Genomic DNA, 17503 nt, shown 5'->3' on the forward strand with positions numbered 1-17503 from the left:
TGCCAGGGAATCGCCCGCCCGTGTGATTTATTCCAAAGCAAGGAGGCTGGTGCCCTGGGGCGAGCGCTAAGCAAAACCCATTTTATTCTAGAGTCAATATTGTCCACTGCCTGGAAAGCCGCCAGCCTGCTCGGCGCTCGCCCTTTTCTTTCCAACAGAGAATGTCTTTCAGCCTCTAAGCATCTGATTAAAAAAGTAACTTCACTTTTCAAGCCGTTTTATTTTGTTGGGATGGATGCCTTTTGCTTTCATTGTGCAGCCCGCCTTGCTGTCTGCGGTTCAGACTCTGGCTCACAAAAAACAGGGTCTCATTAATCACTTATTGGGGATTCAGAATACCCCAGTGAGAGCCAACATACATGTTTTGCTTGGTACTGCACGAGCTGATTTGAACAAATATTGCCAGTGCAGCCACTATCTTATTCCTTATTGCTGAGCTCGATGTCGTTTGGCGGCGTGTTCAGGTAGCCTGCCCGAGGAGTGCCTGAGCAGATTGAGAAATGCCACAGAAATGCTTTATGGAGGAGGTGTCTGCGCTGCACCCCCCTTTAATATAAATTGATTTATTGAATCAAGTGCAGAAGCCCTGCTACAGAAACCTCAGGCTATATTCTCTGGAGAACCACCTAATAAAACAGCCCCAACTGACACTCCTCATTAGCTTTTCCACCGATCCCAAGGCAGTATTTAAAGTGACAGTGTCCCTCTTTTCAGCCTGAATTTATCTTCTGGCTAATGCCTGTGGGTCTAATTAGCTTAGCATTATTAGTCTTATTCAGATAAGCTGCATTTCCTAACAGCTTGATTCCAACTTGTAAAAAGTAATTGGAAGTCTGCAAACCCTGTGCCGTAACCTGCTTGATTGCGCCTTTTAGCCAAATTCATGTAATTTACAAAAAGTCATCCTTTCTTCCCACCCCACCCCCCCTTTTTTTTAACTGAGCTTTTTTGTCTAGTGAAACCTTCTGTGCTTCTTCTGTTGAAATCCTGGCTGTATTGTTCGAGACCTCAGCCGTATCCTTTGTACAATCGCCAGGGAGAGATCAAATTTTAATTTCATAATTACTTCACAAGAAAGCAGCCTTTTCCCCAGTCATGCCTGGTATTAATTTCCTCCCAGCAACTTACATTTTCATAATTTAATGATTATGGGCCACCTTTGCAGCACTGGGCCTTTCTGGAGAAAAGAAAGATAGGATATAATTTTTGCAGCAGAAACCATAATCCATGGCCACTTGCCTTGCTTTCTGTGCCTTTGCTCGTGCCTCTCATTGTGAGGTAGCCAGGAGTGGGATGGGACCTGCCTCTTCGGTGCACGCAACCGGAGCAGCTTGCTGGGTTGTGCCTGGGTGTCTGGGGCACAGCTCTGCGATGATGAATGGCTGTTTGCAATGTGCATGTTATGCATCTTTTCAAGATTTGCAGCCCTCGCTGCAGGAGCAGCGGGAGGTGAGAGCTGACCTGCTGGGTACAGCACGTCTCCTGACAGTGACGAATGGCTCTGTTTTCCCCAAGTGCACACATGCCACAGGAGCTGAGCCAGTGTCTTCGGGGCAGAGAAAGCAGAAACGAGAAAGTAATAGTGCTGCAACAAAAGAGAAAACTTAAGTCTGGGGTAAAGCTCTTTGTAAATGGCCTCTCCGGGGCCAAGTGAGCACAACAAGAATGAAGTTGGTCTGAGTCACGTCCTTCAGGAGCATCTCCTTCTGGAAGCAGTGTGTCTAAGGCCTGTCCCTACATGGCTGTGTATCTCTGCTCAGGCTTTACCTTGGCACAGGATCAGGTGCTGCATATGCAAGGGCAAACAAAAAGCTCCCGGTCTGTTTTATCAGAAAGAAGCTAAACTGAAATGAGGTAATCTTCAGTCTGAAAATCCAAGCAAAACCAACTCTTTTTCCTGGTAAGGTGAAGTCTCTTCCCCAGCTCTTGCTTTCTGGCTTCCCCAGCTGCACAAATTTGACATAACCTCATCTGGGTCCCAAGGAAATCCTCTTTCTACTGCTACCCAGGATTGACTTATGTCTCTGCTTCTGGCTGAGAGGAGGCCCCTTGCTCCTCTTCAGAGTTTCCAGCACTGCCATGGGATGGTCAGGTCTCTGCTTGCTGTGTCTCACTGCCTGCCCCATCCTATGCTACAGTGATCTTTCCCAGAAGAGTTTGCTTCGTGATTTCTCCTTAACAGCAATGTCCTTTCCTTCCAGAGGATCTCGGCTAGCAAGTGTGGAGCAGGCACTGTGAGGTTAACATGCAGTCTTTCTTCCATCTGCCTCACCACATCCTTTTAACAAGAAGTACAGCAAAATGTGAATTTACGAACAGTTTTTCTGTCCATCACAGTGCTGTAGGCTCATAGGGTGTTAACAACCCACTTCCCTTACCCCTCTGTCTCCAGAGCAAATTGCTGACAAACCTTCCTGTTTGTCTTTTAAAAGTAGAAGAGATGAACTAAATTTTAAGAAGCACTCAAGACAAAAAATTTGCTAGGGAAAAAAAAGACTTGGCCTGGTGAGTCTGTTGCAGAACATGTATTCACTGCAGTATCTGCACACAGTTTCTGTCACTCGGTAGTGGAAGCTCAACTGGTCACAAGCAGTAAAAAAAAGTGCCCACAGTACACTTGCCCTGTGACTCTCAACCTCCTGAGCACAGAAGCAGCAAGGGAGAGTGCCTATAAGTACCCTCAGTTTTGTTTGGTTGGTTGGTTGTTTTTTTCCCCGATTTGTCCCTTTTTTTGAGCAAAGACCTCTCTAGATCCTTGGCCACCCTTTCCCCAACTTTTCTTCCACCCCTTTATTTTAATTCATTAGTGATGAGTGGACTGAAAAATCTGCCGCACTTCAGGAAGTGCCTGAGAGAAGATGCTGGTTCTCAAATCTTTAAAATGGGCTGGCCGAGATGGATAGAGTTTGTTTTGCTTCCACATGAGTACATAGTGCTGGGGGATATATCCTTTCCAAAGCCCAGACTCTGTCTTAGGACTGTACATGACAGTGAAAGGTCCCTGGAGGTCCAGAGTTCACATACCAGTCTAATTTGACCAAGCCAGAGATCATATTTGTATATGAGTCATGCTGAGAAACTTCAGTTTTTTAATGTTATTTGTAGATGGGTAGGCAGAACTGGGATTTGCAAAATGAAGCATTATACAGCTTCAGGTTCAGAAGAAGGAGTTTCTGAATTTTTGGGGGAAAAACAAGTGTTTTAAAACTAGTATGTTTTCCTCTTCACCTGGAAGAAACCCTATGAGAGTATTTTGGTTTAGAGTATATCTTTCCCTAAAAACTGTTTTGTGCACATGCATCAGTTGTCTTTAATTGATTTGGGTTTGCTATCATCTTTTCTCTTAACAAACATTACTATAGTTTGTGTGCTTTTATTATCTATGTTTATTGTAGTTTTGCCTCATTAAACTATATGTCAGATGAGTAATAGGGGAAAGATACTGAGGCACTGGAACATTAAAGCTAACCTATCTAGAGGGTACTTAGTATCAGGCAGTCTGGTCTGCATTTAGAGATCCTGACTCTGCAGAAGCACATATGTGTGAGGACATTTTTAGAAAATTATGGCTGGATCGAGACATAAATTGTATAATTTTCAGTGGCTCTGTGCCCTACCTGCAATACACATCTTTTCTTCGTGGTAGTAAGCACAGACTTATACTGATTTGATGCCTGCAGTTCAACAGACAGTACAGATAAACAGTTCCTTTTGGGTTGGTGATTTAAGCTCTGTTATCCAAAGAGTTCACTCCAGTCCACTGATATACTTGTGTGGGAAGAGAGAAAAAAATAAAAAACAGTTTTTACCAAATTTTGTGTTGCTCAGGGATTAAAATCTGTTTTTCTGTTGGTATGACCAAAGGATGTTGATCTTGGGGGAAGGGAGGTTGTTTAGTTAGCTTGGGTAGTTTTGTTGGGGGGTGGGTTTTGGGTGTTGGAGAGTGTTTGGGGATGATGCTCGGTTGGGGTTTTTTTTTAGAGTGGTAGCAAAGCAGTGCTAGAAATACACTGAATCCACAAACCTGTCTCAAAGGAGAGCCTTCATCCTTGTACTCAGTATGAACTAAGGCATTTCTGAAGCTGTAGTGCTTTTTCTTGCTTACGTGCCACAAGTGGATTTTGCTCTGTGTTTCAAGCTAAAGTCCTTTGATGGTGATATTTTTTTTTTTTTAATTGCTCTGCCTCAAGTTTAATTGGTAGTTTACTATCAGGTGTCACTATCAGAGATGTGAAATATGGGCAAACTTTCTAAAGCCAAGTGCTATGGAAAAGCAGAGCACAGAGTCTGGGTTCCCCCGTTGTTCACAGAACTGAGTCTTCCAGGTCAGGGTAGATTGTGTTTTGGCCACCATCTGTTGTGCCTGGGGATGCCAACGCAATACTTTTTCACGACCAGTAACCTTGCACAGTTTGCTACAAAAGAAAATATAGTGTGGATTTTGGTTTTGGTCATCAACAACTTCTACTGTTACGTTAATTTGTGCTCTCAGAAGGCTGATTTTGAGAACAAATTACATGGCAGGAGAATGCATAACACATGTAAGAAATTATCTAGGATTTTGGCTCTGAAATCTATATTTGAGAACTGACCAGTTTTTCAAATTTTGACCCAACAATATGCAAGTAACTTTGATAATCTTTTAAAGAGGCCTAAAGTACTGCTAATGACCTCAACACTGAAGGAAACTTCTTCTGTAGATTGTGGTGTGCATTTAGCAGCTTCTGGTTATTCTTTTTGCCGTGTATTTAGAGCAGATTCCAGTTAACTTATGAGTAACATCATGTCAGTCCTAGTTCTTTCATTCTGACATCTCTTTGGCTCTTGGTGCGATTTGGCCCGGTTTTCCGAAATGTTGATCCTGAGTCCAAATGTAACTTTGTGGGTGGTACATATGTCAAGCCCTAGTTCAGTATTTTTGGACAGCAGTAGCATTTCATAATTCTTTTGAAATGAAAAGAAGAAACGAAGTTAACTGAAACAGAAAAAAAAGTGCAGCTAGATCTAGCTGGGCACAAGCTTGCCTTTTCTACTCCCCTCCTCCACCCCCCTGTTTTTCCATTTGGAAAAACAGAGGTTTACGTGGCAGAAGCACTTGACAGGATTTAGGCTTATTTGGAGCAGCAAGCAATAGCTTAGCCTTGTCTTTATAACCTGTCATCTTGTGCCCTGATGGCCACTAAGACCTCCTGGGATGCAGATGAGGGAGATGGGGAGAGTGGAGGGTTGCAGCCCTCTGTGTGTTTGTTAAAACAGTGAGCTAGGCTGAATTATGTAGGTGGCTGAATAAGGCCATGTTGGCACTAAATAAGCCAAGCAACCCCCTCAGGTTCTCTGTATTTGATATACCTACTGCCATATTATATCTTTATACACAGCACACTTTAAACAGCACATGAAGGTATAAATGCAACTTTATTACATAAAATCAAGTGAAATAGTCCAGAAGATTGTAGCCTGTGTGAAATAAACACACGTACAAAGTACAAGAGGTTTCATGGGGCATAAATCAAAATGAACTTCATAGCCTGCTTCCTTCTCCCCAGTGCAGTTGCTGAGCTGCTAGCTGAAAAGCTGTCCTTCATCCTTCTCTTGCAGCAAACCACATACTCATATATTATTAATTCTGTTTCACTAGTAATGCAGGATGTAGGTACTTCTCTAGAGTGACTCAGGTTGCTTTTCAGCGTGTCTGTGCCAGCTCCACTACTGCAGTTGCAGCTCTGAGCATTGTTTTTCAAGCACTGATAATTTTTCAGGCAATAGCAACGTCAACAGAAAAAGCATGTTTGAGATGAGTCTTGACACCCAAGTTCTGAGCCCAAGAGGTGATTTGCTGTGAGAAACCACAAAACAAATCACTTTGGCCCTCTGAGTCTCCCTCACGTAGTCGCATAGCTTCAGGAGGTCATAGGCTAGCCAGCTGCCCTTCCTAATCTGCTGATGAAACAAGTTACCTTCAACCCTTGCAACAAGGCCTCTTCCAACATCATTACACCGTTGTGTCACAGCTGAAGGCCCTAGGGATGATGGTCTTTATGGTGGTTACATAAAAGATGCTGGACTCAGCAGTGAGGACCTTTCTTTTGAAGGACACCATCCAAAATTATGCCTCTTTCACCTCTTTTTTTTTTTTTTTTTTCCCTTTCTTCCTAAAATGCAGTCAGTGTGAGGTTCTGTGAAGTAGGATATAAAGAAGGAGGGGAGAGAGGGAAGAAAACTTGGCCCGTTTTTGGCTACTTACAGGACAGTGTAAAGTGAGGTCTTCGGTCTGAAAAATTAGTAGTTATCTTCCGGGTAATACAGTTTGTAGGTAAAGAGTGGATTTGTTTTTTCATTTGAAAAGGGGGTTGCAAATAGTTAAGTCGCATCAGCTTGACCCAACAATCACGGAAATGTGGTGGGATGACTTCTATGACTGGAGGGTTGGAATGAAAGGATACAGGCTCTTTAGGCAGGGGAGATGAGGAGGGGGTGTCGCCCTCTATGTCAGTGACCAGCTGGAGTGCATGGGGGTGGATGAGGAGCCAACAGAAAGCTTATGGGTCAGGATTAAAGGGAAGGAAGGGACAGGAGACATTACAGTGGGGGTCTGCTACAGGCCACCTGACCAGGAAGACCGAGCAGGTGAGGCCCTCTGTAGACAGATAGGAGCAGCCTCACGTTCACAAGCCCCAGTCCTCATGGGGGACTTTAACCACCCCAGTATCTGCTGGAGGGACAGTACAGCAGGGCACAAGCAATCCAGGATGTTCTTGGAATGCATTGATGATAACTTCCTTCAAGTAATAGAGAGCCAACGAGGAGAAGTGCTGTGCTGGAACTTGTTCTCACCAACAAGGAGGGGCTGGTGGGAAATGTGAAGCTCAAGGGCAGCCTTGGCTGCAGTGACCATGAAATGGTGGAATTCAAGATCCTCAGGGCAGAAAAGAAGGCACACAGCAAGCTTGCTACCCTGGACTTCAGGAGAGCAGACTTTGGCCTCTTCAGGAATCTGCTTGGCAGAGTAGCATAGGATAAAGCCCTGAATGAAAGAAGGGCCTAAGAAAGCTGGTTAATGTTCAAGGATTGCATCCTTCAAGCTTAGGAGTGATGCATCCTGACAAAGAGGACATCAGGTAAGAACACCACGAGGCCTGCATGGATGAACAAGGAACTCCTGGGCAAGCTCAAACACAAAAAGGAAGGCTACAGACTCTGGAAGCAAGGACAGGTAGACTGGGAGGAAGAGAAACTGTCTGAGTATCCAGGGATCAGGTTGGGAAGACCAAGCCCCTGACAGAATTAAATCTGGCCAGGGCAAGAAGAAAAGCTTCTATTGGTGCATCAATGGTAAAAGGAGGACTAGGAAAAATGTGGTCCCTCTCTGGAAGGAAACAGGAAACTTGGTTACCCAGAAGGCTGAGGTACTTAACAACTTTTTTGCCGCAGTCCTTCACCAGCAAGTACTCCAGCCACACCACCCAAGTCACAGAAGGCAGAGATGGGTACTGAGAGAATGAAGAACTGCCCACTGTAGGAGATCAGGTTTGAGACCATCTAAGGAACCTGAAGGTGCACAAGTCCATGGGACCTGATGAGATGCATCCATGAATGCTGAGGGAAATGGTGGATGAAGTGGCTAAGCCACTGTCCATCATATTTGAGAAGACATGGCAGTCTGGCAAAGTTCCCACTGACTGGAAAAGGGGAAACATAACACCCATTTTTAAAAAGAGGTAAAAAAGAGGACCTGGAGAACTCTACAGACCTCTGTGCCTGGCAAGATCATGGAGCAGATCCTCCTGGAAATTATGCTAGGGTACATGAACAGTAAGGAGGTGATTGGTGACAGCCAACATGGCTTCAACAAGGACAAATCATGCCTGACAAATTTGGTGGTCTTCTACCATGGGGTTACAGCACTGATGAATAAGGGAAGAGAAGAGATAACTAACGTCATCTACCTGGACTTGTGCAAAGCTTACGACAGTGTTCCACGTGACACCCTTGTCTCTAAATTGGAGAGACATGGATTTGATGGATGGGCCACTTAGTGGATAAGGAATTGGCTGATGGTCGCACTTGAGGAGTTGCAGTCAACAGTATGATGTCAGAGTGGAGAGCAGTGACAAGTGGTGTTCCTCAGGGATCAGTACTGGGACCAGTGCTGTTTAACGTCTTTGTTGGCAACATGGACAGTGGGATTGAGTACGCCCTCAGCAAGTTTGCTGACAGCTCCAAGCCAGGTGGTGCATTTGACACACTGGAGGGAAGGGATGCATCCAGAGGGACCTTGACAGGCTGGAGAGGTGGGCCCGTGCAAACCTCATGAAGTTCAACAAGGCCAAGTGCGAGGTCCTGCACATGGGTTGAGGCAATCCCAAGTACAAATACAGGCTGGGCAAACAGTGGACTGGCTGCACCCGAAGAAGGAGGATTTGGGGCTATTAGTGAATGGAAAACTAAATATGAGCCAGCAATGTGCACTCACAGCCCAGAAAGTCAACAGTATCCTAGGCTGCATCAAGAGAAGTGTGGCCAGCAGGTCAAGAGATGTGAATCTCCCCTTCTACTCTGATCTTATAAGACTCTACCTGCAGTGCTGTGTCCAGCTCTGGAGCCCCCAACATAAGAAGCATACAGACCTATTGGAGTGAGTCCAGAGGAGGCCATGAAGATGATCAGGGGGCTGGAGCACCTCCCTTATGAGAACAGGGTGAGAGGATTGGGATTGTTCAGCCTAGAGAAGAAAAGGCTTCGTGGAGACCTTATAGCAGCCCTCAAGTACTTAACAGGGGCCTATAGGAAAGATGGGGGAGGGACTATTTATCAGGGAGTGTAGTGATAGGACAAGGGGTAACGGTTTTAAACTGAAAGGGTAGATTTAGATTAAGGAAGAAATTCTTTACTGTGAGCGTGGTGAGATGCTGGAACACGTTTTCCAGAGAAGCTGTAGATGTCCCCTCCCTGGAAGTGTTCTATGATTCATAACTTAGTCTTGTTTGCTATTAGTAACAAATATGTACAACAACTTGAAAATCCAGTAGGAGTGGTTGTCTTGACAGGCTTGTGGTTTGTTTAGTCACTTGACTCTGATGCCCAGCATGGACTCAGCAGAGTCCTTTTTCTTGGTGTCAGAGCACAACTGGGCCTATGCAAGGAATAGGAGAGTGTTCAGACTTCTGCTCAAGGACGTGTCACCAGGGCTCCCAGCACTGTAGGTCCAGCTGGAAGCTTTTGGACGTGTTTATGAGGAGTCAGCGATGGTAAAATTCTTCCTCCATATTCAAACCAGGATATCCAAGTTGGTGAGTGAAGCAGAGATATTAGTTATTCCCTGTTGGAAATAAAGGAAGGAACAAGGGCAAAGTCCATGACTGACTCATCCTTCCCAACAAAATGCTATTCCAGGATTTAAACATCAGGGAAGTATTATCATGCTGGCTACTTCTAGTGATTTCTGCCTTTTTGTTTGGTTTAAGAGCTAATTCATTTGTCCTCTGCAGTACAAAATGCCATTTAAATGCCTTCATTATATTGTTTCTTAGTGATGCCCAACTATTGTGGTTATATACCCAAGATATTCTTGACTACGTGGTCTCCCATGATGCACCCACTGTATTGAAAACTTCACCTGGTTACGTTTGGGGATTTTACATGTAGTAATGTTTTGTAGTATAGGAGTAGAGTCCTCTCCTACTGTTTCTTCTGGGCATTTTCTTTTTTCTTCCCCCTCGCCTCATCCCCAAAACTGAATATGGGCCTTACCTGTGATTACTGGGAAATGTAAAGGTGGGGCTTAGATGTCTATACTACTATCTTTAAGTCAGAGTCTTGCCTATGTGATGCAGCGTGTATAGCTGGGTAACACAGCACCATTCATTGGTCCCAGGTCCATGCCGTATTATGGTGAAGCAGGGGGCAGTTGGATTACAATGTAGGATTTCACCCTTCATTTTTAATTTCCTGCTGGTTTGTGTGACAGACTTAACATTGCTTAAACCTGATCGAATGCGAGTCCCCACAGCTCAAGCAGCCAGCCTGGCTGGAGAGCCACGCAGCAAGGGCTTGCAGGGGACCTGCTGCGGCGCAGTCCCTCCTCCTGCTTCTCCCTTCCACTTCCATGGGGAGCGCCGAGTCATGCATTCAGAGGATGATTTTGGCATCACCCCAATGGCTTTGGGCAGGGTTGGACTGTGAGGGAAGGACAACACGCAGGGAAAGGCTGGGGAGGGACAGTTTTGTGGTGTAAAGAGAAGGTGTCCCTCTGGGGCAACACACTTTAACTGAAGGGGCTTCCCAGCACCTTAACTCGAGCATGTGTTATACAAACCACAGGACTCTACAGGTTATGAGAATGACAACTGTCTATTTTTTAATTTTTTATTTTATTTGATTTCCCACCGGCAAAATTGTTCACCTTCTCACCTCATCAGTGTCAACAGCTGGAATGTGTAAAAGGTAGAGTACACAGGCAGGTGGTAAACAATCATAATATGAGCATTTCCTTCTCTTGGCCATGGGAAAGCTGCTGTGAAATGTAAACTCTGGCATCCTTGGCTGTCCCAGTCAAGGTCAAATGAGCACTAAATATCCTTCTAAGAGTCTTCAGCATGTGAAGCTTGTCTTGGTTTAAGCAGTCCTGGAAGGTGAGAACAGGATCAGAGAGCTGTTTCACACTTTGACTGTGTACGTGTCCTGTCATTGCTCACCATTTCATGTTAGCAGTGTGAATCTAGTCATTGGTTAGCTGCTTGATGGGTTTGGGGTGGTCTTTTTGTTTGGTTGGGGTTTGGGGTTTTTTTTGACACTGTGTTATGGTGTAGCTACTGCCATAGCCAACAATATCTTACCCAATTAGGATATTATTCTAGTCCACCTCTTTTTCCTTGCAAGCCATAGGAGCAGCTTGGCTTGTTAGATATTTCCTTGTGTTCACTTCTCCTTTTGGTGAAATGGATAATTCTTTAGGGAAAATCTTTACACAGAAAAAGAAATTTACATCTTTGTTCAAAGACAGAATCCCTAGGAAAAATAATTATTTTTTTTGTTGTTGTTTAAATCACAGCTGCTTGTTTCAGGGCACTGGGTCACTAACTGAGTGCAAGCTTTATAAATGTTGTTTGTCCTCACCCACAGGGCATACAAAACCATTGAGGAAGATGACTTGAAGTTTCCCCTTATATACGGAGAAGGCAAGAAGGTGGGCATGTTTGTTTTTCTCAAACCAAAGGAAGAAGGAATTCTGTGCTGTTTACCACTCAGTTTAGCCTGTGGCAGTCCACTGTTTTCCACTCAGTATCTCTTTATTTTATCGTTTTGACAGCTTGAAAGAATATCTTGATTCTGTCATAAATCAGTCTCATGTCTGGGGGGCGGCGGGGAGAGCTCAACATACTAAAACACATTTTTATAGCAAACAGTCATTTGCTGTTTAGTTTGCTTTTGTTTTTCTTCCACTGTAAGTAGTCTACAATGAGACCATCTTAAATAATTGACTTAAAAAGTTCCAGGTTTCATTGTGAAATATGACTAGACTGGATGAAGACAGCAAAATACCTCATGTTTGCTGAAAACAAAGCAGGAGGATATTTAATAGTGCTCTGAGATGCAAAATTCTAATTTAGGAAATGGGGGGATCAGGGCAGGATTTGAAAAGTAGAACACCCCTTAACTGTACCTTCTTCACTAGGGTACGTGAATTCACTGTTGAATTCTTCTGATGTGTGAATGCTGATAGTTCTTCTTGAAAGGGAAAAACGAACAGTTCCGTTTGGGTGTACTTTGTTTCCAGCTCTGTGATTAAGAACAGTGAGATCATTAGTGCTGATCCCAGCAAGCTTAGCTGGATGCAGCAGTAGGATCAATATAAGGACGCCGGTGGTGTCAGTTTGCCGATATTGGTATGCTCACTGTGTTTCTAAATAGTGCTCCCCTGCTGCATTAAGTTCTTATCTCAATGCAAAAGACACGCTCTTCAAAATTAGTCCCAAGTTTTGAAGGTTCAGACCTGCAGCTTATCTCTGAATTTGGTTAGGTTTATAATTATTTGCAAAATGTTTCATGCGCATCTTTTTAATTTACTTCCTTATTGCCTCATGGAGCCAGGGGTTAGTGAGGCAAAATAAATTTGACTCAGTTGCTCACTGTTATTGATGCTGTGAGCTCTCTTGTTCAGAAGCTGCTGTGTCTAAATGGTACGCAGGCAGCAGAGAGCGAGGTTCCCTGTGAGGCTGTCTGCCTGGTCAACCATCTTTGGAGAAGCATTAATGAAGAAGAGCCAGGCAGCTCATGTCGCAGAGGAAGGTGCTTGGGGAAGGAAGTGGTAGACCTGAGTTAACAGCAGACCTGCCCTAGACTGGCTCTCCACAGAGAAGAGCACTGTGGTCAGTGCCACTGTCACCTGTGTGTTCAGCAATTTAAGGTGGCCTTTGGCATTTTTCCTTGGTGGAGGGAATATACGGCAATATGTCAATAGGAAGGAACTGCAGGTTTTTTAGGTGAGTAATTAGGCTTCTCGTCCTTTTTATAAAACCTGTTTACTAACAGTATAATTTGCTGAAGGAATGCTCTTGTAGACTGTCATGGGACAATGAGGCAACTAGGTTAGGTTTCTGTAGTCCCAGTCCTTTACAGATGGTCGCAGTCTAAGGTGTGTGTACACAGACTGGGATGTGGATGAATATGAAGCTTGGAATAATGAAGGAAATGGAGATGGCACGAGTGTGAAAAGCTTTGCAGTTGTTTAGGTGTGTTAAATCTAGAGTTTCTGGGAGAGAAAAGGGAATTCGTCCTAATCGTAGCAGTTATGGAGTAGGAGCATTATCTCTTTCCATGTTGACACAGTGCATGTAACAATATTTGATCCCGTTGCTTTTCTTTATTTCCAGGCTCGGGTTATGGCAACAATTGGAGTAACCCGAGGACTGGGAGACCATGACCTGAAAGTGCACGACTCCAATATATACATCAAACCTTTCCTGTCCTCATCTCCTGAGGTAAAACAGCCAACATTCAAATATCTGATTTGTGGGAGAGAAATATACTTAGCATGCTTATTTGTTCTTCCCAAATCGTCCATTCTGATTGTGGTCTAATCCAGAGAACATGCTGCTGTTTAAAAGGTGCAGCATGTTAGTAACATCTGCATAGTAGGAATATTGTAAATTCCCCAGCTGTGTGCCCTGGCTCTGGTTGTTCCACATCCCTGGCAGAGCATTGATGCCTTCTCACTCTCTGGTCTAAGGTTATCCCATAGCCTTGCCATTCAGTGTGGCAGACACCCATTTCTCCCCACCTTCATGTGCTCCAGCTTTCCTTTAGGCCTAGATCATGCTGCCTTCACAGAAACTAATGTAAAGCTGTGTTCTCCAGAAGGGAGCACTGGATGTCTTCCACGGTAGCATAGTATCCGCATCATGCTGAGGATACCGGATCAACTCCTAAGCAGGAAAATGTCAAGGGGGTTTGGAAGAGTGCTTTAGGCTTCCATCTGTCTGCCCCTTTACCTCCAGTTCTTAATTCTTTATGATGGTTTTGTGAAAACACCAAATTATGGCAGGAAAGACAGTATGCCTTCCCAAATGATAGCATAACGAGGGGATTATGCAGTATTTGTATTAGGGGTAGTTTTAAATGCCTCTGTCATTTTGACTTGCTTCCCACAAACAATTCCAGTTTTTGACCACCAGAGACCTTGCAGTGAAGGATATCAAGCCTTCCAAAGGGATTTGAATGTATTTGTTAACAAGAAACATGCAAACATCGCTTTTTTTCCTCTGTAGCTGCATTCCTGTTCCCACGTCAAAGAACAGATGACACATATTTTTCCTAAAATATTAAGCAAGGGCAAACCATCTGATGACAGCACAAAAAGAGGAATCTGTGCTTCCATGGCCCAAATGCTGAGAGCCGTCCACTGTCAACTGGATTGCTGGGGTTTTAACCATACCCTGTATTTGACCTTGAATTTATTGCTTGTTATAGCAGTGTGAGAGAATTAAACAAGTGACATAATCCTGCTAGGAAGGAACCAAATTATTAAATTAACCTTGCTTAGAACATCTTTGAGACTTTAAAAATAAACATTTTAAAAGTACTGAGAGATTCTGGCCCTGAAGAAAAGGGGGAGATCAACAGACAGCCTCTTCTTTGTATTTCCTTGCTATCAGTCGAGTACCTTCCATCTCCCTGCTTTGAGTATGTGGTATCCCTCACTTGGGACCTGCTCCTGTTCTCAGCCAGGCAGGCAGCAGCTCTGCCCTCATCACTGTGATGGATTTGTTTAGTGCCAGAAAAATGATGCAATTCTACCTATTTATTTTTCTTTCTGGCATGCTGAGACCCAGTGTTTCTGGGGTATGTAATGGCTGCAGCACAGTATCTCAGCAGTATCATCTCTGCCAATTGCTGCTGCAGTATTTGTCTGTGTGTATAAACCAAAGCTTCTCATGGGCTTTTCTGATTTGTGTAGAGTGTGTCTGTACGTGTTCAAATTCTGGAATATGACATCCAGTTCATATGCTAGCCACGTTTCAGGATCTCTTAACTGCTTTGCGAAAGGGAAGCAAAATTGGCTTTGTTTCCACGTTCCTTTCACAGCTAAATTCAGCAGAAATGTATGAGGGCAGGAGGAGGAAAGACAGAGCACCAGCCACCTCAATTTAGAGATACTGGCAGAAAAAGCCCTGAATTTTATTATGAAGTAACATATGCTCCAACTTGCTTTCCAATGCACCTCCTTCTCTTAATAATCACTTTGTTTTCTTCCCAGAGAGAGCCCCAGTGCTTTATCTCCTTGTGTTTTTCCCTGTCTTGTTCTGTCCACACGTGGACAGTGCACCTTGCATAGAAACTGGCATTAAGAAACAACATCTTTATGCTGCCATCTGAGAAGCTTGGCACTTGGAAGTAAAGGCAGTGGCGTCAAGCAGCAGTCATATTTGGCCCTTGTGCAGCATTGGATTTTGAATTGTTTATATAGAGGTAGGGAAGCAAAATGTCTGTTTTCCAGACCTGGAAAGGGCGAAGCACAGGAAATTAAGGCACCCAGTGAGTCGTGACAGAAAGAGGATCCAAGTCCTCTGGCTTCTGTTTCTGTGCCATAATTACAACGTCCTTTCCCAAGTTGGGAGCAACGTGGTGAGTTTCCAGAATATTTTCCTTCCAGCATGACAAAGCTCTGATATGCCATGTCCACTAAAATTAAGCTGAAGGAAAGGTAAGCATCCCTGAGACTACATCCAGAAATAGGCATATAAAAGTAATTTGAAGGTGGTGTGAAATGATACTTTGATAGAGTGCCAGGCTATGGGAGGAGAAGTCATGTAGCCAAGATTGACAAATGTAATCAGGATTCAGTGGCTCAGCTGTTACGAGACCAGATTTGGAGGACTTCTGCAGGTTGGTGAGCTCTAGAGAATTGAGCCTTTTATAATGAACTGGAGTAGCACAAAGCAGGCAAGCCGTGGCTGAGGCTCTCTGACATGGAATTAAATATTTATTTTTCATAATGGAACAGTTCATTTGAAAGCTTTCAGCAGGAAATTCCGCTTTTTAAAGCTCAGCAAGAGCCACCTTGTTGCAGCTGAAAAGCAGAATTTCATCCTGAAATTTTTCAAACAGCAGCTCAGCTGTTTGGTGAGGAGAGGTGTGGCTCTGACAGCAGCATTTGTCCTTGTCGGTGATGAACCCCAAGCCAGCCACAACAGCAAATGCTAAGAAAGTAATGAAGGAGAATTTTTCTTGTTCCATTATATTAGTAAAGTCTTTCTGACAACTCCACAGCTATGTGAAAGGAGACCATTTTAGATTCACATCTGCCTTCTGGAGAAATCTTTAGGAATTACACCATTGAAAGGAACAAGCAAGGCAAATGCTTAGAGAAGTACAGAATGATCAAAGGGAGTCAAGGTGGTTTCAAGAAGCAAACATCACACTTTAGTCCTTGAGGGTTATGTCTACCAGAAAATTAAAAAAATAATAATAAATGCAGTAGATGGTCTTGCATGAGCACTTTGATTTCTCAGAAAATGTTTGAGAGGCTGTTCTGCATCACAGGTTATTAATATAAAAGATATGAAGCTACAGACTAAGTGGAAAGTTGGCACAGTATACTGGAAATTGGCTAAAGGGCAGGAAACAAAGGGTAGCAGTAAAAAGCTAAAAGGAGATTAATTGGTGAGTGCTGCAGGGAGCAGTGTTGGGACCCGCTTTTTATTATTTACATATAAATTACTTGGAGGGTGGTATTGAAAGATCTCATCGTTTGCCAGGGAAGCTGCGCTGGATAGCACTGCGCATAAAAAGGGACGATACAATTAAGAAAGGGCTTAATTTATTGAAGTAGCCGAGTTGATCAGTAGTGCAGGCGGGTGAATGCAGGCTGTTGTTTGGCTCAGGTTCCCCCGGGGCTGGCTGTGGAGGAGCACCTCAGGTGGCTGCCGGCTCGCGTGTCACTGTTGTGAGCGGTTTGCGAGCCGCAGGGACTCGCCTTGGCTGCCTCTGAAAAACAAACCTGGCAAACAAGCTGCAGTGCCTTCGCGGAGCTGCCGTGGTCCTTTTCAGCAGCCAAATGCAGGTTTTGTCCGGTGGGCAGATGCGTTTGAAGTGTCAATACGGATCCTGCCCACCTGTTTGCTCGTTGCTTGCCCAGAGCATTTCTCTCAGCGCTCTCGACCGCATGTAAGCGGGCAGTATGAGAAACAAACGCCCGGACTGAAGAAAGGCATTTCGTGCCAAGCTGCGTAACGCGTGTTCAGAAAGGTGTCGTGTGTGACTGTGGACTCTGGCAGTGTGTGTGTATCCACTGTTACCCATCAGCAGACACCTGTGAGTACCAGTCTAGATAAAATATGGTGTAACCCAGTGCTTATTGTCATGGATGTCTGTGCTACAGAGGTCCTGGTGCTCCTTCCTTATAGTTGGCTTTTTACATTTTTTGGTCACTAGAGTCAGGTTTAGCTAGTCAACAGATCAGCTGCTCTACATCAAGTAAGACATCAGTGGATGGTAGAAGTATGATGACCAAACTTGGCTCCTTTGAGGGCTGACCTGATGCTCCAGAGAGATGTTAAAGAGCAAGAAAGTTTGTCAGGCCAGCACAGGAGAGGCTGGTAGGCTGGGGACAGTTGCTGACAAGGCTCTCAGGACAGCACGGGAGGCAGAGGACGGAGCACAGGTAGCCCAAGGCGTTTGGGGGAGAGGTCACAGGTTCTGTGGAGCACTATCAGGATTGACGTCTGGCTGCAGAAACGTGTCATGAGGGAAGGATTGAAGATTTGGGGTGGAATTGCTAGGAAATTTGTCAAGGGTGCAGCACCAGTTAAAAAAACCTCTGCACTGCCAGGTGGTGTCTGGCCAACCATCACCTGCACTAGCAGGGCTCTGCAATACTGTTCTGCCATGTGTGCAACTTCGCACAAACTTATGTCACAGACAGAACATCGCTTAAACCTCACTGTAGCTGAAATACAGCTACAGGAAGGAGGCAGTCATTGGGAAGGTTGGCTCTAGAATTTAA

General features: G+C 44.4%; 1 protein-coding gene across 1 annotated transcript in view; it reads left to right on the forward strand.

The window, feature by feature from the left end:
• PPM1H (protein phosphatase, Mg2+/Mn2+ dependent 1H) overlaps positions 1 to 17503 on the forward strand; it is a 143452-nt gene that overhangs the window by 111662 nt on the left and 14287 nt on the right. Inside the window, exons 7-8 of the mRNA XM_032999808.2 lie at positions 11122 to 11185; positions 12873 to 12980. Of these exons, the coding sequence (XP_032855699.2) occupies positions 11122 to 11185; positions 12873 to 12980 (172 nt within the window). The remainder of the gene's footprint in view (positions 1 to 11121; positions 11186 to 12872; positions 12981 to 17503) is intronic.

The sequence above is a fragment of the Tyto alba genome, unplaced genomic scaffold (genome assembly GCF_018691265.1).
Source record: "Tyto alba isolate M040663 unplaced genomic scaffold, T.alba_DEE_v4.0 Super-Scaffold_2, whole genome shotgun sequence".
Classification (NCBI taxonomy): domain Eukaryota; kingdom Metazoa; phylum Chordata; class Aves; order Strigiformes; family Tytonidae; genus Tyto; species Tyto alba.